The following is a 16,677-nucleotide window of genomic DNA, read 5'->3' as shown; positions in this document are numbered from 1 at the left end:
CCGCTCACACACACACCCATGCGTGCAGTCTGGGCAAGTATGTCAGCAGCGCAGGAGCATTCTCTGCCAAAACCAAGGGGCCATCCGATCACACTTTGTAGAACTCAGGTCATTGTTTTCACCAAATATTTATTGTCTGCCTCCGCCCTGTGCTGCTTCTGATTTGGCTGAAGGGTGGGACTGTCTGCAGATTGTCTAGAGGTTTGGGGCCTCCGCGCTAGCTCTGGAGGTGTGGGCCCCGATCATACCAAGCCTTGTGGAGTTCTTGGGATGTGGCCTCTCCTCCTGGAACCCTTGCTTCCATGACACTGCCGGACGGGGTGACATTGTGTGTAAGGCCCTGCTGCCTCTTCTGGAGGGAAGCTTGAACCTCTGCACACGTCGGCTGACCTGACGCTGGCTCAGTTCTGCCTGCTTTCCCCAAGCTCATGTCCCTGACTTCAGTTTCTGAAGTTGGTCCTGTGCGAACTTCTCACAGGAAGTCTCTCCCAGACCTCCCGTCTCTGCCCCCCGTGCCGAGTTCCTTTCCCTTCGTTCCACTTTTTGTGCCTTTGTCTCATCGTGGGTATTTCCGGTGGCTTTCTTATCTTTGCGTTGTTGGTTCTACATTGTGGCCTTTGGCACCAAAGGTTGGTGAGCTGCATTTCTCCTGAGTTCCAGGGTCACGTGTCTTGGTAATTAATAGGGTCCCAACTCTTTCCCCAAAGTATCCTTGTTTGAATGGTAAATCACAGGGTTACTTTACTTTCTCTGGGGTGGGGAAGAGGTGGGAGCCTGTGCTCACCCTTACTGTTTGGACAGGTAAGAGAGACTCCTCCTTCCAGAGAAGAGCCCCACAGTTTCCATCAGCTCCCAGAACACCTTAACAATCCGTGGTGCCCGGCCAGGCTGTCTGGGTGGCTCTGTGGAGGGTGGTCTGTGTTTGGTTCATCCCATAGTGATGAACTCCTCACAGGTGCCGTGCACGCCCAGGCCCTGGACCTCGACTGCAACGGTGTCTGGGGAGACCCTGTGTGATGTGCGGGTCCGGACTAGACCCTCCAGGAGAACATGCTTCCTGTTCAGATGGCTCGGCCTTTACTTTTGGAAGTGGCTCACCGACGTGGAGCAGTGTGGAGTGGTTACAGGCCAGCTAGGGAGCCAGGTGGTCGTGGCTCAAGGCCTGGCCTTAGGTCACAGCAGTGTCCTTGAATGTCAGATGGAGGTGCCGATGGCATGTACCTCATAGGTTTGTTGTGCAGACCGGAGAGTACATGAAGGGCGTGGAGCAGTGACCAGTCTCATAAGCTGTGGGTGTTAGCTCTGAGGACGGTGGAAAGCAGGACAGATGTGACAAAGAGAGGAAACCAATGGGCATTTTTACCTGACTCCCCAGTGTGCTCAGTTAGATCGAGTGTGTGTCCTCCAGGCCACATACGTGATGATATCCTGCCGGCCGGGGAACAGCTGCCTTTCTCACTTGGAAGGCCGGGCTTTCACCCTGGTCACAGCCCTGGGTTCTGATCATGTTGAATCACCCAGAGTGACTGTAGTACGACTGTGAGTATCTTGGTGATGGTTGATTGTTCTCTGCTGACTTTCAGAGGCAAACGACAGGCCCTGGAAGTTCACGCTGGCATATGGTGGCCGTATTGAGGAATGTAGTTTGGGTGCAGAACTGAATGTAAAGCAACATCACGGTATTCTCCCGGCCTTGAGACCCCTTGGACAAGTCTTAGGAGTCCCAGCACGGTTTAGTTCTCCTGGCCTTGTGGGGAACAAGTGTGTGTGTGGCCCTCCAGGGGGTCGACAGTGATGGCCAGCACCCTCACTGATGATGATCGGCCCTGGCAGGCTTGTTCTGAAAGAGATGCCCCACTTGCTTGAGGGCTTTGGCCCAAGTAGGCATGCTCAGAATTGTGTGCTAACCCCCCTGACATGGGCTAGGCAGGTGGGCACCTAGGATACAGTAAGGTCTTGGCAAGGTTAAGGCCTGAGACTGACTTTCACATGTGCTCACATCTTTTACTGACTTACTTGAAATGTCTTGGAAAAGACTGGTGACCTTGAATTCTTATGAGCTTGATTTACAAGCTCATAAAGATGGTCAGACGGCTGCTGCCCAGGCATCATTTCTCCTTTTAGAAACGAAATGCAGAAAATATTAAACAGCCTGTTTGTTATGAACCTGGAAGTGTTGCCACAGAAACTCTTTTGGGGAAAAAAAAAAAAGGGCAAGGAAGCAACCTCGAAACTACAGGTGTATTAGCTGCAATCTACACACATTCTGCCCATAGATCTTTTAATGAATCCTCTACCAAGGGCCATTTGCCCCCCAGCTCATGCTTGAGTGCAGGTCCCTATACCCCACCTTTGGCCCAGAGAAATCTTTGCCCCAGGAATTTCCCCAAAGCTGGGATACTGGCCCGCACATATATGGATCCTTCAGGACTGTGGGACTTTTCCTCTTGAAGAACTTTCATGGGGATGGTCACTGTGCTTGGAATTCAGGCGTTTAGCCTGGTATGAGGGAGCCTGTGTGGGCTTTGCATGCTCTGCCCCTACGCTCAGAGTCGGGGGCCCTGGGGTCTTTCTGGACTGGCCTCAAATACTCTGTAGTCCTGCCCATCACACTCCTTTGGGGACCTCCACTCATTACCTCCTCTGTGGGGCTCTCCCCTGAGCACTGCTGGTCCCCCCAAGTGCTACCCCCCAGGTTGGTCTGAGCACCGGCTGTGTGCACGGCCCTATGTAGGTGCTGGAATGTGTATCCCTGACTCTGGGCCATTGATTGTTCAGTGACCCAGTATGTGTTTGTGTCTGATGTAATTTTTTAAAAAATGGTATGGAAAAGTTATGTGTTTTTCTATTATTGTAGATGATGAAACTGAGATTCACAGAGGTAATGGGTCTTACCCTGGGCCACACACCAACTAAGTCACGGAACTAGGACTTGAACTTGGGCCTTCTGGTTCCCAGGCCATGGTCTTTACACTAATTATCCCGAGCTGTTAGGTCATGCCATTGGTGGAGAGTGGAGTACAGGGATTCCTTGACCTCGTCTACTTATTCTCACAGGAACAATCAAGCCCTTGCCCCCCACCCCCTGCCGTCTTTTGGCAGATACTCTGTTAGTACTATATCAGAAGTCATGCATGCACAGTCAGGCAAACATCTTCCCTCCTTTTGAAAAGGAAAGTAATGTCTGGTAAGTACTATATAGTAGCATGACTTTACAAAAAATGGTAAAAGCAAACAAAAAAACCCAAGACTTGTTCATGATCCCAGCAGTCAACACAATAGCTGTTTTCTCGTTGACTCCCAATCTTCCTCTGTCCTTATGATGCATTTTATAATAATAGGCCACATTTTTACATCCTACCCTGGATGCTTGTTCCCATGCCTGGTCTCCTTCACTAATCCAAGAGCCCCTTGGGGAGGGAAGTGCGCGTCACATTTTTATCTCTGGTCCCTGGAGTGATTCCAGCTTCACAGCAGCAACTGGGGAAATTCCACTGAACACCTCCAGAGGGTGCTAGTCACCCAGGAGACAGATGGACTGAAGCCACCTGGCTCTGTGCAGGAAGCACTGGCTTGATGGAATCCCGTGGGCACATACTCTCAAGGGGTTCTTGAATTCCTCATAGGTGTTTATAATTAATGCCTGTGTAATATTTTCATGAGTTGATAATCAGCATTCATTTAGCCATTTGCTTTTTGGACATTGAGTTCCTCTTCAATCATGAGGGGAGCTTTTTGCTTCTCTATGTTATTTCTTTCAGCTTAATTTCTGGCTTTGGGGTTTCTGGGGCAGGAGTCTGGAAAGGCGGTGGTTCTCCCCACATACGGCCACATTGCAGCTCTTGGAGGGTGCCGGGTTTCCCACAGCACTTCTGCCTTGTGTCTTTGCCAGTGTGGCACACGTGGCATGACTGGGGGGTCAGAATCAGAGAAGGGAGAAGTACACTTGAAGTTCAGCCTGTCTTCCTGCTCCTCAGCCTGCTGGTTGTCCCCCGGTGCCAACCAGTACCGACTAGCAACATGGGAGCTCCAGGTGTGGAGGCTGGAAGTGCCGTCTGGGCTTACCTGGGTCTCGGCTGGGAAGGCCTTACGGGCCATACTCAGAGAACAGTTTAGGAGCAGTCTCGGCTGCGTGGTGGCGACTAGTAAGTATGTCCACTGACTCATGTGGATGTGTGTTTCAGTGACCGCAGCCCGACTTTGTACAGAGTGCAGTGCTAGATGGGAGGCGAGATTCCTGTCCGCAGCGAGCTGAGGTGTTGTAAGAGGGAAGGAACGTGGATCGCTTGGGGTTGGGAGATACGGAACTTAGGAGGGGCGGTGGGATGGGGCAAAGAGCCCTCCACACAGAGAATTGCTTGTGCCTGATGGAATTATTTTTCTTTCCCCTGGGAGGTGTAAGTATAGCAGAGCGGTCCAGAGAAGGGCGAGTGTCCTGGATTAATGGCGGTAGCAGCCACAGTAAGTTCTCAGTAAGCAGTTGGCTTTGGGTCAGTTCCTATACTTGAAGGGGGTGTAGGATTTTGGGGGGGGTGCCTGTGTAGGGGCCAGTAAGGGAACACCAGACCATAAAGGGCCTTTAGGATGACGGGATGTTTTCAGGGGCTAGGAAAGGTGGAGCCCACATTTTTGCATCAGTAGTTTCGGGTACTCACTCTTCAGTGCCATAGCGTGCAATGTATCTGCCTTTCTCGGCGCCATGTACGCTCACAGGGTGGGTGAGTCTGAGGACAGGAAAAGCGAGGTTAACCACCCGTTAGAAATCCGTCACTGACGTCCCTGCTCTTTGAGCCTCAGGCCACATGTTGCTGAGAGCCGGGCATGTAACGTTCCCGATGCCTCGGAGCCGATTGTGATCGGGTGGCTGTGTCCAGAGGCTTGTATGTTTCTGGGAAGCATCAGTGTGGCAGCTTGACAACGCTGTGTAAAGCAGGCCAGGACGTTTGCATCTTCCCCTGCCTGTGGCCTGCCCACTTGGCCTGAGTTGAGGCAGTTGGGCTCTCCCTGATGCAGCCCAGACCTGCCTGGAGGGTGGCGAGAGGGAAAGGGGCAGAAGGATAGGCCCAACAGGGTGTACATGTGTGGCTGTGTGTGGCCTCCAGGAGAAGCTGGTGGAAAGGCTGGTGGAGCTCATTCAGCACAGCTGGGGGCCGAAGAGGGCCATCCTGGCCTGGGGAAGGCCCTTGTGGACCACAGAGGTCTTCATGGCTGGAGCATCTGTGGTATGGGGCTGTGGAGGGTCCCTTTCCAGTGCTTAAATTGCCTGTATGTGGGTGGAGGCAGTATTCAGCAAGTAACAGGTTTGGGTTTTTTTTTTTTTTTTTTTGATTAAACTTTTTATTTTGAGATAATTGTATTTTTCTGTGCAGTTTTAAGAAAAATAGACAACTGTTCCACGTACACTTTACCCAGTTTCCCCCAGTGGTAAAACCTTGTAAAATTATAGTGCGGTGTCAGAATCAGGATATTGACATTGATGCACTCAAGATGCAAGGCATTTCCATCCTTCCAGGTCCCCTCATGCCATGCCCCCTGCCCTCCCACCATTACTGCCTCTTTAACTCCTGGCAGCCATGAATCTGTTCTCCATTTGTAGAAATTACACATTTCAAGAATTTTATGTAAATGGAATCATACAGCATGTAGCCTTTCAGTTTTGGCTTTTTTCACTCATAATTCTCTGGAGATTCACCCAGATTGTGTGGATCAAGTTTGTTCCTTTTTATTGCTGACTAGTATTCCATGGGGGTCATGTACCAGTTTCTTTAACTGCTCACCTACTGAAGGACAGCTGGGTTTCCAGGTTTTGGCTATTACAAATAAAGCTGCTATAACTATTCAGAAATGTACAGTTTTTGTGTGAATGCAAACTTTTGTTTGCATCTGGAATAAGTACCCAGGTGTGCAGTTCCTGGATCATGGGGTAATTGCATGCTTAGTTTTTATTTTTTTTATTTTTTTTTTTTTTTTTTTTTTTTTTTTTAAAGATTTTATTTATTTATTTGAGAGAGAGAGAATGGGAGACAGCACGAGAGGGAAGAGGGTCAGAGGGAGAAGCAGACTCCCCGCTGAGCAGGGAGCCCGATGCGGGACTCGATCCCGGGACTCCAGGATCATGACCTGAGCCGAAGGCAGTCGCTTAACCGACTGAGCCACCCAGGCGCCCTTGCATGCTTAGTTTTTAAAGAGACCCCTAAACTTTTTTAGAGTGGCTGTACCATTTCACATTGTCTCCAGCAATGTATGAGTGATAGACTTTCCTTACATTCTTGTCAGCATTTGGTGTTGTCGTCATTTTTAATTTTAGCCATTCTTGATAGGCTTATATTGCTCATGGTTCTAAACAGATTGTTGTTTTTTTACTGTTGAGTTTCGAGAGGGCTTAGTATACTCTACGGGATACTAGTCCCTTGTTGGGCATGTGGTTTGCAAATATTTTTATTCCATTCTGTGACTTATCTTTTCACCCTCCTGGTCGGGCCTTCGCACAGCAAAAATTTTTAATTTTAATGAAGTTCGATTTGTCAGTTTGTGTTTCATTTTTAGCTAATTTTTGTATAAGATTGAGCTTTATTTATTTTTTGCTTGTGGATGTCCGGTGGCTTCAGCACCATTTGTCAAAAGGCTGTCTCTCCTCCACTGAATTGCTTTAGCACCTTTTCTCCAAAACTAAGTTGGACATATTTGTGTGGGTCTGTTTCTGGGTTCTCTATTCTGTTCTCTCTCTCTCTCTCTCTTTTTTTTTTAAGAGTGGAAGAGAGGAGGGGAAGAGGGGCAGCGGGAGAGAGAGGATCTTAAGTAGGCTTCGCGCCCAGCACAGACCCCTACATGGGGCTCGATCTTAAAACCCTGAGATCATGACCTGAGCTGAAATCAAGGGTCAGATGCTTTACTGACTTAGCCACCCAGACGCCCCTCCATTCTGTTCTGTTGATCTATGTAGCTCACCTTCCACTAATATCACACAATCTTGAATACTGTGGATATGTAATAAATCTTGTAATCGAGTAGATGAATTCCTCCCTGTTTATTCTTTTTTAATTTTTAAAATTATTCTAGTTTCTTTGACTTTCCATTTAAATTTTAGAGTGATCTTTTCTATATCTGCAAGCCTTAACTGAGCTTTTGATTAGTACTTGCATTAATTCTGTTTATCAATTTGGGGAAAGTTGGCATCTTAGAATCTTCCAGTTTATGAGCATAATATGTCTTTCCATTTTTTTTAGATCGTCATTGGTTTCTTTCATCAGTGTTGTAGTTTTTTTTTAGCATGCAAGTCTTGTACATGCCTTGTTAGATTTACAACTAAATATTTCTCTTTTCTTAAGATTTTATTTATTTATTTGAGAGAGAGAGCAAGAATGAGCAGGAAAGGGGCAGAGGGAGAGGGAGAAGCAGACTCCTGGCTGAGCAGGGAGCCCAACCGGGGGGAGAGGGGGGGGACTCGATCCCAGAACCCTGGGATCGTGACCTGATTGATGCTCAACCAACGAGCCACCCAGACATCCCAGTATTTCATTTTTTTAAGCGATTGTAAATGGTATTATATTTTTAATTTTGGTGTCCACATATTCCCTGCTAGTATATAGAAATACAGTTGATTTTTGTATACTGATCTTATATCCTGTATCCTTGTTGAACTCACTAGTTTTAGGAGTTTTTAAAAACATTCCTTGTTTTTCTACATAGAAAATTATGTCATCTGTAAACATTTTATTTTTTCTTTCTGATCTACATGCTTTTTATTTCCTTTTCTGTCTTATTGCACTAGCTGGAAATTCTAGCACTGTAGTTCTGAGAGTGGACATCATTGCCTAGTTCCTTATCTTAGAGGAAAAGCATTTCATCTTTCATCGTTTCTTAAATTTCACATATGAGTGAGATCAGGTGGTATTTGTGTTTTTCTGACATTTCACTTAGCGTTATACTCCCTTGGTCCATCCATGTTGTTACAAATGGCAAGATTTCATTCTTTTTTATGGCTGAGTAATATTCCATTGTAGATAAATACCACATTTCTTGATCCATTCGTATGTCAGTGGACACTTGGGTTGCTTCCATAGTTTGGCTATTGTACATAATGCTGCAGTAAACATAGGGGTTCAGATATCCCTTTGAATTGGGGGTTTTCTAATTTTGGGGTAAAATTCCTGGATTGTAGGGTAGTTCTGTTTTTAATTTTTTGAGGAACTCATCTGAGATTTCGCTTTCATTTCTGAAGGATATTTTCTCTGCGTATAGGATTCTGGATTGACGGTTTCCTTTCAGTGCCTGAAAAGTATTGTACCACTTGCCTCTGGCCTCTAAGGTTCCTGATGAGAAGTCCACTGTTGTCATATTTGGTTTTCTCCTATCCATAAGCTGTTACTTTTCTTTGGCTGCTTTCAAGAGTTTGTAGATTGTCTATAGTTTTCAGAAATTTAATTTTGATGTGTCTTGGTGTAGATTTCTTTGGATTTATCCTTTGGAGTGTACTCAGTTTCTTGAATTTATAGGTTGCCTTTCTTGCCAAATTTGGGAAGTTTTCAGCCATTGTTTATTCAAGTGCTTTTTCCACCCAACTCTCCTTTTCTCTTTCTGGGAGTCTGATGACACAGATGATAGATCTTTTGTATTGTTCTACAGGTCTCTAAGACTCTGTTTTTCTCTTATTATTTCTTTTAGTCTGTTTTCTCTCTGTTGCCTGATTGGGTAATTTCTTTCTTTCTTTTTTTTTTATTTTAAGATTTTATTTATTTATTTGACAGAGAGCGAGCGAGCACACAAGCAGGGGGAGTGGGAGAGGGAGAAGCTGGCTCCCTGATGAGCAGGGACCCCGAAGTGGGGCTCGATCCCAGGAGCCTAGGATCATGACCTGAGCTGAAGGCAGATGCTTAAGACTGAGCCACCCAGGTGCCCCTGATTGGGTAATTTCTATTACTTTTCTTCCAGTTCACTGATTCTTTCCTTGTGGTTCCCATCATTCTGCTGTTGGGTCCCTCCAGTCATCTTTTTATTTCATTTATTGTATTTTTTAGTTTCAAAATTTCCATTTGGTTTTTATATCTCCTGGTTGTTTTTTATTTGTTTTGTTTTTTTTGCTGGGCCTTTCTGTGTTTCCACTTATTCCAAGCATGTTTATAATTTCTTGTTGAAACATTTCAGCATTGCTGCTTCATCAGATAATTCTGACATGGCTGCCACCTTGGTGTTGGCATCTGTTGATTGTCTTTATTCAGTTTGTGATCTTTCTGGTTCTTAGTATGCTGGTGATTTTTTTGATTGAAATTTGGATATTTTTGTGTTATTTTAGGTGACTGTGGATTGTGTTTGACCCTTCTTTTCTGGTCGGCTTTCTCTGACACTACTCCAGTGGGGGTAGGGGGGCGGGGGAGGGCCACCATCTTTTACTTTCAGGTGGAAGTAGAAGTCCAGGCTGCCCACTTGGCCTCCACTGCCACCTGACGGGGGAGGTTCCTTGTTACTTCGGAGCAGGGGTGAGAGTTCAGCTCCCCCCATGTCTTCCTCTGACTCTATCCCAGCAGGGAGAGGGAGAAGGACCTTGTTACTTCGGAGTGGGGGGCAAAAATCCCATCTCCCTACCTGGCCTCCTGACACCTTCCTGGTGGGGGTGCTGGGGCGCCTCTTAGCTGGCAAGGGTAGGAAGGAAGCCTTTGCTGGCATGGGTGGGGCTGGAGCTGAGTCTTTTCCTGTCATGTCTGGCAGGAATAGAGCAGTTATCGTATAAGAATCTTTTGTCTTACCAGGTTGTTCCTTCCCTGGTTCTTCAGCTAGAGAGAGCAGTTTTTATTGGGGCTTTTATTTGTTTGTCCCTGTTGGCACTTCCAGGTTGCTCATTCTTCCAGTACCTAGTCTGGGACAGTGAGACAAAAAGAGAAGCCAGGGTGCACATCTCCATGTTTTTTTCAGGTCTCAGGATCCCCAGCCCTTTTCTCTCCACCTTGCGGAGTCTCCTTAGGTTTTTATTATATACAGTGTCTGAGGTTTGATTTGTACTTAGTAGGAGGAATAAGGAAAATTATGTCTACCTATCTTCCCAAAGCAGAAGTTTCAAGTAACCATTTTTGAAAGGACTTTCAGTTGAGGAAGACACCGGGACCACCAGCAGCTTCTTCCCAGAGACCAGCCAGAAGTGCAGCCTCTGGTTTATTGGATTTGTGAGGGAAGGCTGGGTTTGTTTGTTTGTTTGTTTGTTTATTTATTTGACAGAGCGAGTGAGCACAAGCAGGGGGAGCTGCAGGCAGAGGGAGAAGCAAGCTCCCTACTGAACAGGGATTGATCCCAATCCTAGGACCCTAGGATCAAGACCTGAGTTAAAGGCAGACACCTAACTGACTGAGCCACCCATGCGCCCCTAGAGCACTTGTTTCTTGCCCTGTGCCCCCCACTGGCCCAGCCTTCCCACTTTTCAGGACAACCTGCCCACCTGGAAGGCTCCCCTTTGGGGTGGTGTTTCCAAGAAGGATCTGGCAAAGTGAGGTGGGTGCTGGCAGCCCCCCTGGTTTGCAGCACATGGGGCCTGCACACACTAGGCCTGAGTAGATGTTGGGTCAATAACAGTGCTCATGATGGGTGGTGGGTTCTGAGGGGACCTGTATCAGCCCCTCACTTCTCCATCCGCTCCTTTTGGAGAAAGATTAGGTAGATGTAGCTGCTAATATGAAGTCTCCCCAAAGCCCTGTGGCCAGAGACCAGGAGAGTAGCATACAATCACGCTAGACAGAAATGGAGGAGACACGACCTTGTTGTCTAACCTCCTGATTTCAGACCTCGGGGAACTGCAAACTAAGAGGTGAAGTGGGGAAGTCACCTGGCCCAGAATCACCCCCTGGCCCTCACCTTTCCATCTTGTGTACGTATGTCACTGAGTGATGTTAGAGAGCCCGCTGAGTGAGTGTGCTTGCCTGCTTGGGGAATGGCTGGGCGCCACTGGGCTGGTATTTGTTGAGAAAACAAACCTTACTCTCTTTACTTCTGTTTTCCGAGACAGAATTTCATTCCACGTCCCCCATGGCCCTCCTGCGTCATGTCCCTCTAACCCCAAGTTCCCTGCCAGCACCCACCTCCCGTGTTTCATCAAAACCAGTCCCTCACTTCCTTTCCTCAGCCCCCTCATACCCGTGGCCTGAAGCTCCTACTACTCTGTTCACTTCCATGGGGAAAAGCCAGAGCTTCCCCCTGGGGGCCTAGAGGACCCTGCAGAAGCCAAGAAAAAGGAGTGTTCTGGGCTTACCCCAGAATGCTGTGTGACCTCTGGCAAGTGACCTTCCCTCTCTGAGTCACAGATTCCACAGCTATAAAATGAGGTGGTGTGACAGGGCTCCAGTTTGGAAAGTGTTGAATAAAAAGCATGGTAAGAGGACCCTAATCCTTTCCCAGAGATGAGTCATGTGTGTAAACAGCAGGCAGAGGATTTGGGTTTTAATTTGTGTTACTGCCCTCCAAAGGGTAGTGGACAAATTGGCTTGGTTGTGCCTTTTCCAGCAGCTTCTCACCAGCTGGGTATGGCTGAAAAGGAAGGTGGAGCCAGAGTGTCTGTCTAGTGTCTCAACTCCTGTTGAGCTCCTACTGTCAGGGTCTTGGGGGATGGGGGACTCTTCTTTAAAAAAAAAAAAAAAAATTTAACAGCTAACATTTATTATGCACTTAGAGGCCAAACACTGTGCTTAATGTTTTTTTCCTCAAACATTTGAGATATAATTTACAAACTATAAAATTCAACCTCTTAAAGTGTACAGTTTAGTGGCTTTTAGCATATTCACAAGGTCATTCGACCATCTCCACTTTCTAATTCCAGAACATTTTCATCATCCCACCAAGAAACCCCATACCCGTTAGCAGTCGTTCCCTGTTTCCCATTCCCTCCACGTCCTGGCAACCACTAATCTGCTTTCTCTTTCTGTGGATTTACAATATATGGTCTTTGGTGTCTTATGTTCTCTCACTCAGGGTAACATCTTCAGGGTTTGTCCATGTTGTAGATCGTGCCAGGACTTGGTGCGTTTTTATGGCTGATAATATTCTGTTGAATGGATGTGCCACATTTTGCTTATCCTCTCATCTGTTGATGTACATTGGGACTGTTTCTACCTTTTGGCGATTGGGAATAGTGCTGCTGTGAACATTCAGGTCCAGGTTTTTATTTGAGCACCTGCTTTCAGTCTTCTCAGGTGTATATACCTGGGAGTGGAGCTCTGGGTTGAGTGGAATTCTGTGTTTAACTCTTTGAGGAAGTGCCAGACTTTTCCACGGCGGCTGCGCCATTTTATATTCCTGTGCTGTGTTTTACTTGGATTAACTCATCAATCCTCACATAAGTCTCATGAGGTGTAGATACGATCACCGTCACCCCCACCTTTCAGATGGGACAGTTGAAACTCAACCACGTGGTTTTCAGCCCAATGTCACATAGCCAGGATGTTGATGATTCTTTGGCCATTGCTAGCTATGATCACTAATAAAGCAGTGTCTCTTCTCCCAGGCCCTGTTTTGTATATCAGAATGAGGGCCTTTGACTCTGTTTGCATGATACACGTAGTACCCAGCACACAGTGGTGGGTACTCACATGGTGATTGGAAATGCCATTGTTTCCTGATCTTCGTGGCTTGATCAGGAACTTGAGGGAGGCGTCTGTGTCGTAGGAGTTCCTGTACTTCGCGGTTTCTCAGAGTCACACTACATTCTGTGTCCGCATCTCCACACCAGTTGCTGCAGACCCCCCAGGAGCCTCTTACTCCCAAACATCCTGATGTGTGCTAAATAGAGGTGACTTCTGTTTCCAGGGAGCACTGATCTTTAACTTGACCATTGAACCTGTACTCTCTCTGGTCCAAGGCCCCTGATGACCTGCCCTCTTTTTTCTCCTCCAGGCAAAACCTATTTATGGTGGCTGGCTGCTCCTGGCTCCAGATGGGACCGACTTTGACAACCCAGTGCATCGGTCTCGGGTAAGGTCCTCAGAATGAATTCTTGAGGTGGGAGGGACTGGAGAGGTGCCCATCTAAGGGCAAGTCGACCGAGTGGAAGAGGGAGATGGGGAGTTGGAACAGTGGATCCTGGCATGGCAGGATCAGCAGGGAACCCCCATTTGGCAAACTCGTCGGTCCTACAGGAAAAGTCTCGATGATACTAGTTGTGCCAGGTCCACTCTTTAAAAGGAGATGCTCTCACATGGTGCCTCCTGTTTTCGTGGGTCAGCTTGACTGCAGAAACAGTTAAATGTAAAAGGCAGAAGAGCAGTTCAGCAAACATTTGCATTATGCTAATTAGGCTTCCAGTTCCCTCATTCCCTCCCTTCCTCATCCCTTCTCTCTTCCCTCCAGTCCACCCTGGCTAGGGGCTCAGCAAATGAGCACTAGTGAAGGGGTGACGGACTGGAGTGCCAACCCTGCTTTTTCCCCATCTCTCTTGGGCACCCCAGCCCAGGGTGGGTCCCTGCTGTGCGCAGGTTGCTGGGAGCAGCCCAGTCTGACCTGGAGCATCGAGATGATTAAACCGACATTGTCCCTAACCAGTGGTTTGTTCCTGTACCAGGGAGCCCCTTTGGATGACTCCAGTTAAAACACCCATCTTTTCTTTTCCACATGATTTTTCCAGGTGCTGCCGCCCATACCCTGTAAATTGCTCCAGCTCCTCTCCATTCCCATCCCCTGCTCCGAGAGCCTCTTCTTTGCCTCTTGATCTCTTCTGCCCCTGGCCTGAATGCTGCAGTCTAGAGTGGGGGCCGTGGTGCCCCACAGACCTTGTATTATGTCTGGGATCTTTAGGATTACGTCTGGTATGGGTTTTGACTTTAATTAAAGGAGCCTTGAAAATGTTTCTCAGGAAGACGTCAAGTGGCCTCTCCCTGGACGCCCATCGTGGAACCAGCCGTCTTCAGATCCTCTTCGCAAGGCTGTCTGAGCATCCTGTTCCTGCCATCCAGGCAGGAGGACGGCAGGGCTGACTGTATTCCAATGCCTGCAGTAACCAGGGAGCAGCTCCCTTTCCTGTTCTATATTTGGGTCATACAGAATTGCCATTTCCAGCTTCTGATGGGAAAAACATTATTATGAATGATATAATTCTGGCCCAAAGCAAAGAGATGTGATAGTTAGTTCTTGTGGCTTACTGCCAGTGAAAGTATGAATTTTGCTGGGCTTTTTGAGCTGTTGAAAATAGGTCACGGATCCTCATGATGATCTTTGCTTTGGGATTCGGGGTCCAAGAGTCTCTTGTTCGGGACGTATTTTCCCCCCACAAAAGGGAAAGCGCATACTCTCGTGTTCCCTTCTGTTGTCAGTGCCTTTGGGGCCCGCTGGCCCCCAGCGGCCTGTCCTGTGGGTAGAGTAGAGGGGTGCCCTTTGCTGGTCAATCACTCCTTGGACATCAGAGTCATTCCCACAGGCCTCCCTCCTTCTCAGTGTTGATTTTTCTTAGCTTGCTCATCCTCAGTGAACACTGGAGCCTGGCTGTCTTTTTCCCCGTCTGCCACTCCCTGTGGGTCATCAGAACAACCCTTTTATAGCAGTTTCCTCGATTTTGTCAGAAGCTTGGAATCAGTGCCTACTCTTCTCAGGTTATTCCATATTGTGCCGTACAGTTCATCAAAGAAATATCAGCACATGTTACGTGAGCGTCTCTGTGCTGGGTACGTAGAGAATGCAAAAAGGGAACCAGGATACCATCTCTGCTCTTCGGGAGCTTGCCAATTAAAATAAACAGGCATCCTGTGAAATCTTAGTAACTCAATTGGAAAAACACTGGGTGGCTTGGGTCTCTCCCCTGGCCCAGGGCCATCTAACAAATTACTGCTCTTTTGCCTTGGGTCCCTCTTTTCCGGCCATCTGCCCCAGAAATGGAAGCTGTGGAGCCCACATTGCTTTGACATAGGTTTGTGAGACCTGGGGACGCGGCGAGGGGAGATCAGGGCCAGAGCCGCCCTAACCACCCACTCTGTGCTCCATTGCAGAAATGGCAACGGCGGTTCTTCATCCTCTACGAGCACGGCCTCTTGCGCTATGCCCTGGACGAGATGGTGAGTGTCCGGCTGCCTCTCCGCCCTCCCTCCAGCCCCTTCTTTGTGTCTGTATGTGTGTCGTCTGTAACAACAGCAGCATATGCTCTCGCTTGGCCTTCTTTCGGGAGCCTGGACTTTGAAGAACTTGTGGCGTCTGGTAGAGGTGGCTGTGAAAACTCAGACCTTTGGTTTGCGGCGTCGTTAGTGGTGACAGGTGAGAGTAAGTAGTGAGGGAGAAAGGCACTTCCGTTCCGGGCTGCCAGGAGTCACACTTAGCCAGAGCACTCCTACTTAGAAGCAGAACAGGGTGTGGGCCTGCAGCGGCAGGTGGGGGGCTGGCCTGGGATGTGTGTGGAAGTCGAGCACGTGCGCGTTCCTGTGCTATAGTCCCGGGACTGCCTCTCAGTTCCATTGCTGCAGGTGGTCTCGCTCATCCTGTTGGACCTTCAGAGGCCTCCTGGCCACTAAGCCAGGGTGTATGGCTCCTTCCTGCCCTGCCACCCACCTGGTTTGCTCCCTGCTTCCTGGGCTGGATGAGTGTCTCCTGTTCTTGGTCCAGAGGTGAACCTGAAAACCAACCACGGGGAATGTTCTGGCTTTTCTTTTTCTTTCCATTTTGCCTCCTGAGTTTTTCCTCTAAAGGAGATTGGTCTCCCCTAACTAATCTAAAGTAGGACCAAATTCTAAGCTTTTTAATTAATTAATTAATTTATTTATTTATTTATTTTAAAGATTTTATTTATTTATTTGACAGAGAGACAGCGAGAGAGGGAACACACGCAGGGGGAGTGGGAGAGGGAGAAGCAGGCTTCCCGCCGAGCAGGGAGCCAGGGAGCCCGATGCGGGGCTTGATCCCAGGACCCTGGGATCGTGACCTGAGCCGAAGGCAGACGCTCAACGACTGAGCCACCCGGGCGCCCCAAATTCTGAGCTTTTTAAAGGAACGAAGATGGAAGATTTAAGCACCTTTTCCTGTTCCGTTTTGAGTCTGTGAGTGTGTGTGTGCCTTTATGTAGGCAGCATTTTTAATTGGGACTGTCCTAGAAAATCTAGACATAGCGTGTAAAATAGGTTGACCCCATCCCATCCAGAGTTCGTTGTTTGGCTACAGGAGTGAGAGCAGGGTTCTGGAAGTGTGTGCAGAAGTAACGGTCCTCTCCGAGGACAGTCCTAGGCTGTTGCGACACTTGGATTTTAGGGTGGTCATGACAGCTGTGTGAACAGGCCACGAGCGAGTCCACTCCCACAGGGGGTCCTAGTCCTGGTGATGTGATGCTTCCTCTACTTCGTTTCTCAGATGAATTAATGCGTATGACGTTTAGGTATGGAATTAATAGATGTGCTAGTTCTACTTCAACTATCACCTCATTGGTTCCTTCTTAAAAATAATTTTCTTCTTTCTCATTCTTCCTGGTGAGTATATTTATACAGTGTGATAGGCCACAAGGGTTTTTGCCATGGACGCATCTGTGGTCCAGAGTAGATCGATTGGAGGTGAGCACCAGTGGGATGGTAGAATTCACTAGAAATAGGAGCAAGGGGACTGCTTCACTAGGACACCCATTCCTTCAGGGAAAGGAAGCGGGCCTGGAGGCAGACCCAGCACTGCCCTCTGTGTTCTCCCAACTGGGCCATCATACAAATGGTGACCCTGGGTGGGAGTTGGGCTCCTCCAAGC

The 16,677-nt window shown here is 48.0% G+C and overlaps 1 protein-coding gene across 9 annotated transcripts in view; it reads left to right on the top strand.

Annotated features, from left to right (window-relative positions):
- Positions 1 to 16,677, top strand: part of LOC113939664 (myosin phosphatase Rho interacting protein) — a 147,194-nt gene that overhangs the window by 15,961 nt on the left and 114,556 nt on the right. For 8 of the 9 annotated variants that reach the window (XM_027626099.2, XM_027626096.2, XM_027626097.2 and 5 more), the window contains exons 2-3: positions 12,871 to 12,948; positions 14,952 to 15,017. In XM_027626099.2, coding sequence (XP_027481900.1) covers positions 12,871 to 12,948; positions 14,952 to 15,017 — 144 coding nt within the window. The remainder of the gene's footprint in view (positions 1 to 12,870; positions 12,949 to 14,951; positions 15,018 to 16,677) is intronic. The other variant, XM_027626098.2, reaches the window with a different exon arrangement.

The sequence above is a fragment of the Zalophus californianus genome, chromosome 16, assembly GCF_009762305.2.
Source record: "Zalophus californianus isolate mZalCal1 chromosome 16, mZalCal1.pri.v2, whole genome shotgun sequence".
Classification (NCBI taxonomy): Eukaryota; Metazoa; Chordata; class Mammalia; order Carnivora; family Otariidae; genus Zalophus; species Zalophus californianus.
Note: the sequence above shows the minus strand (reverse complement) of the source record. Positions and strands in the feature narration are given on the sequence as shown.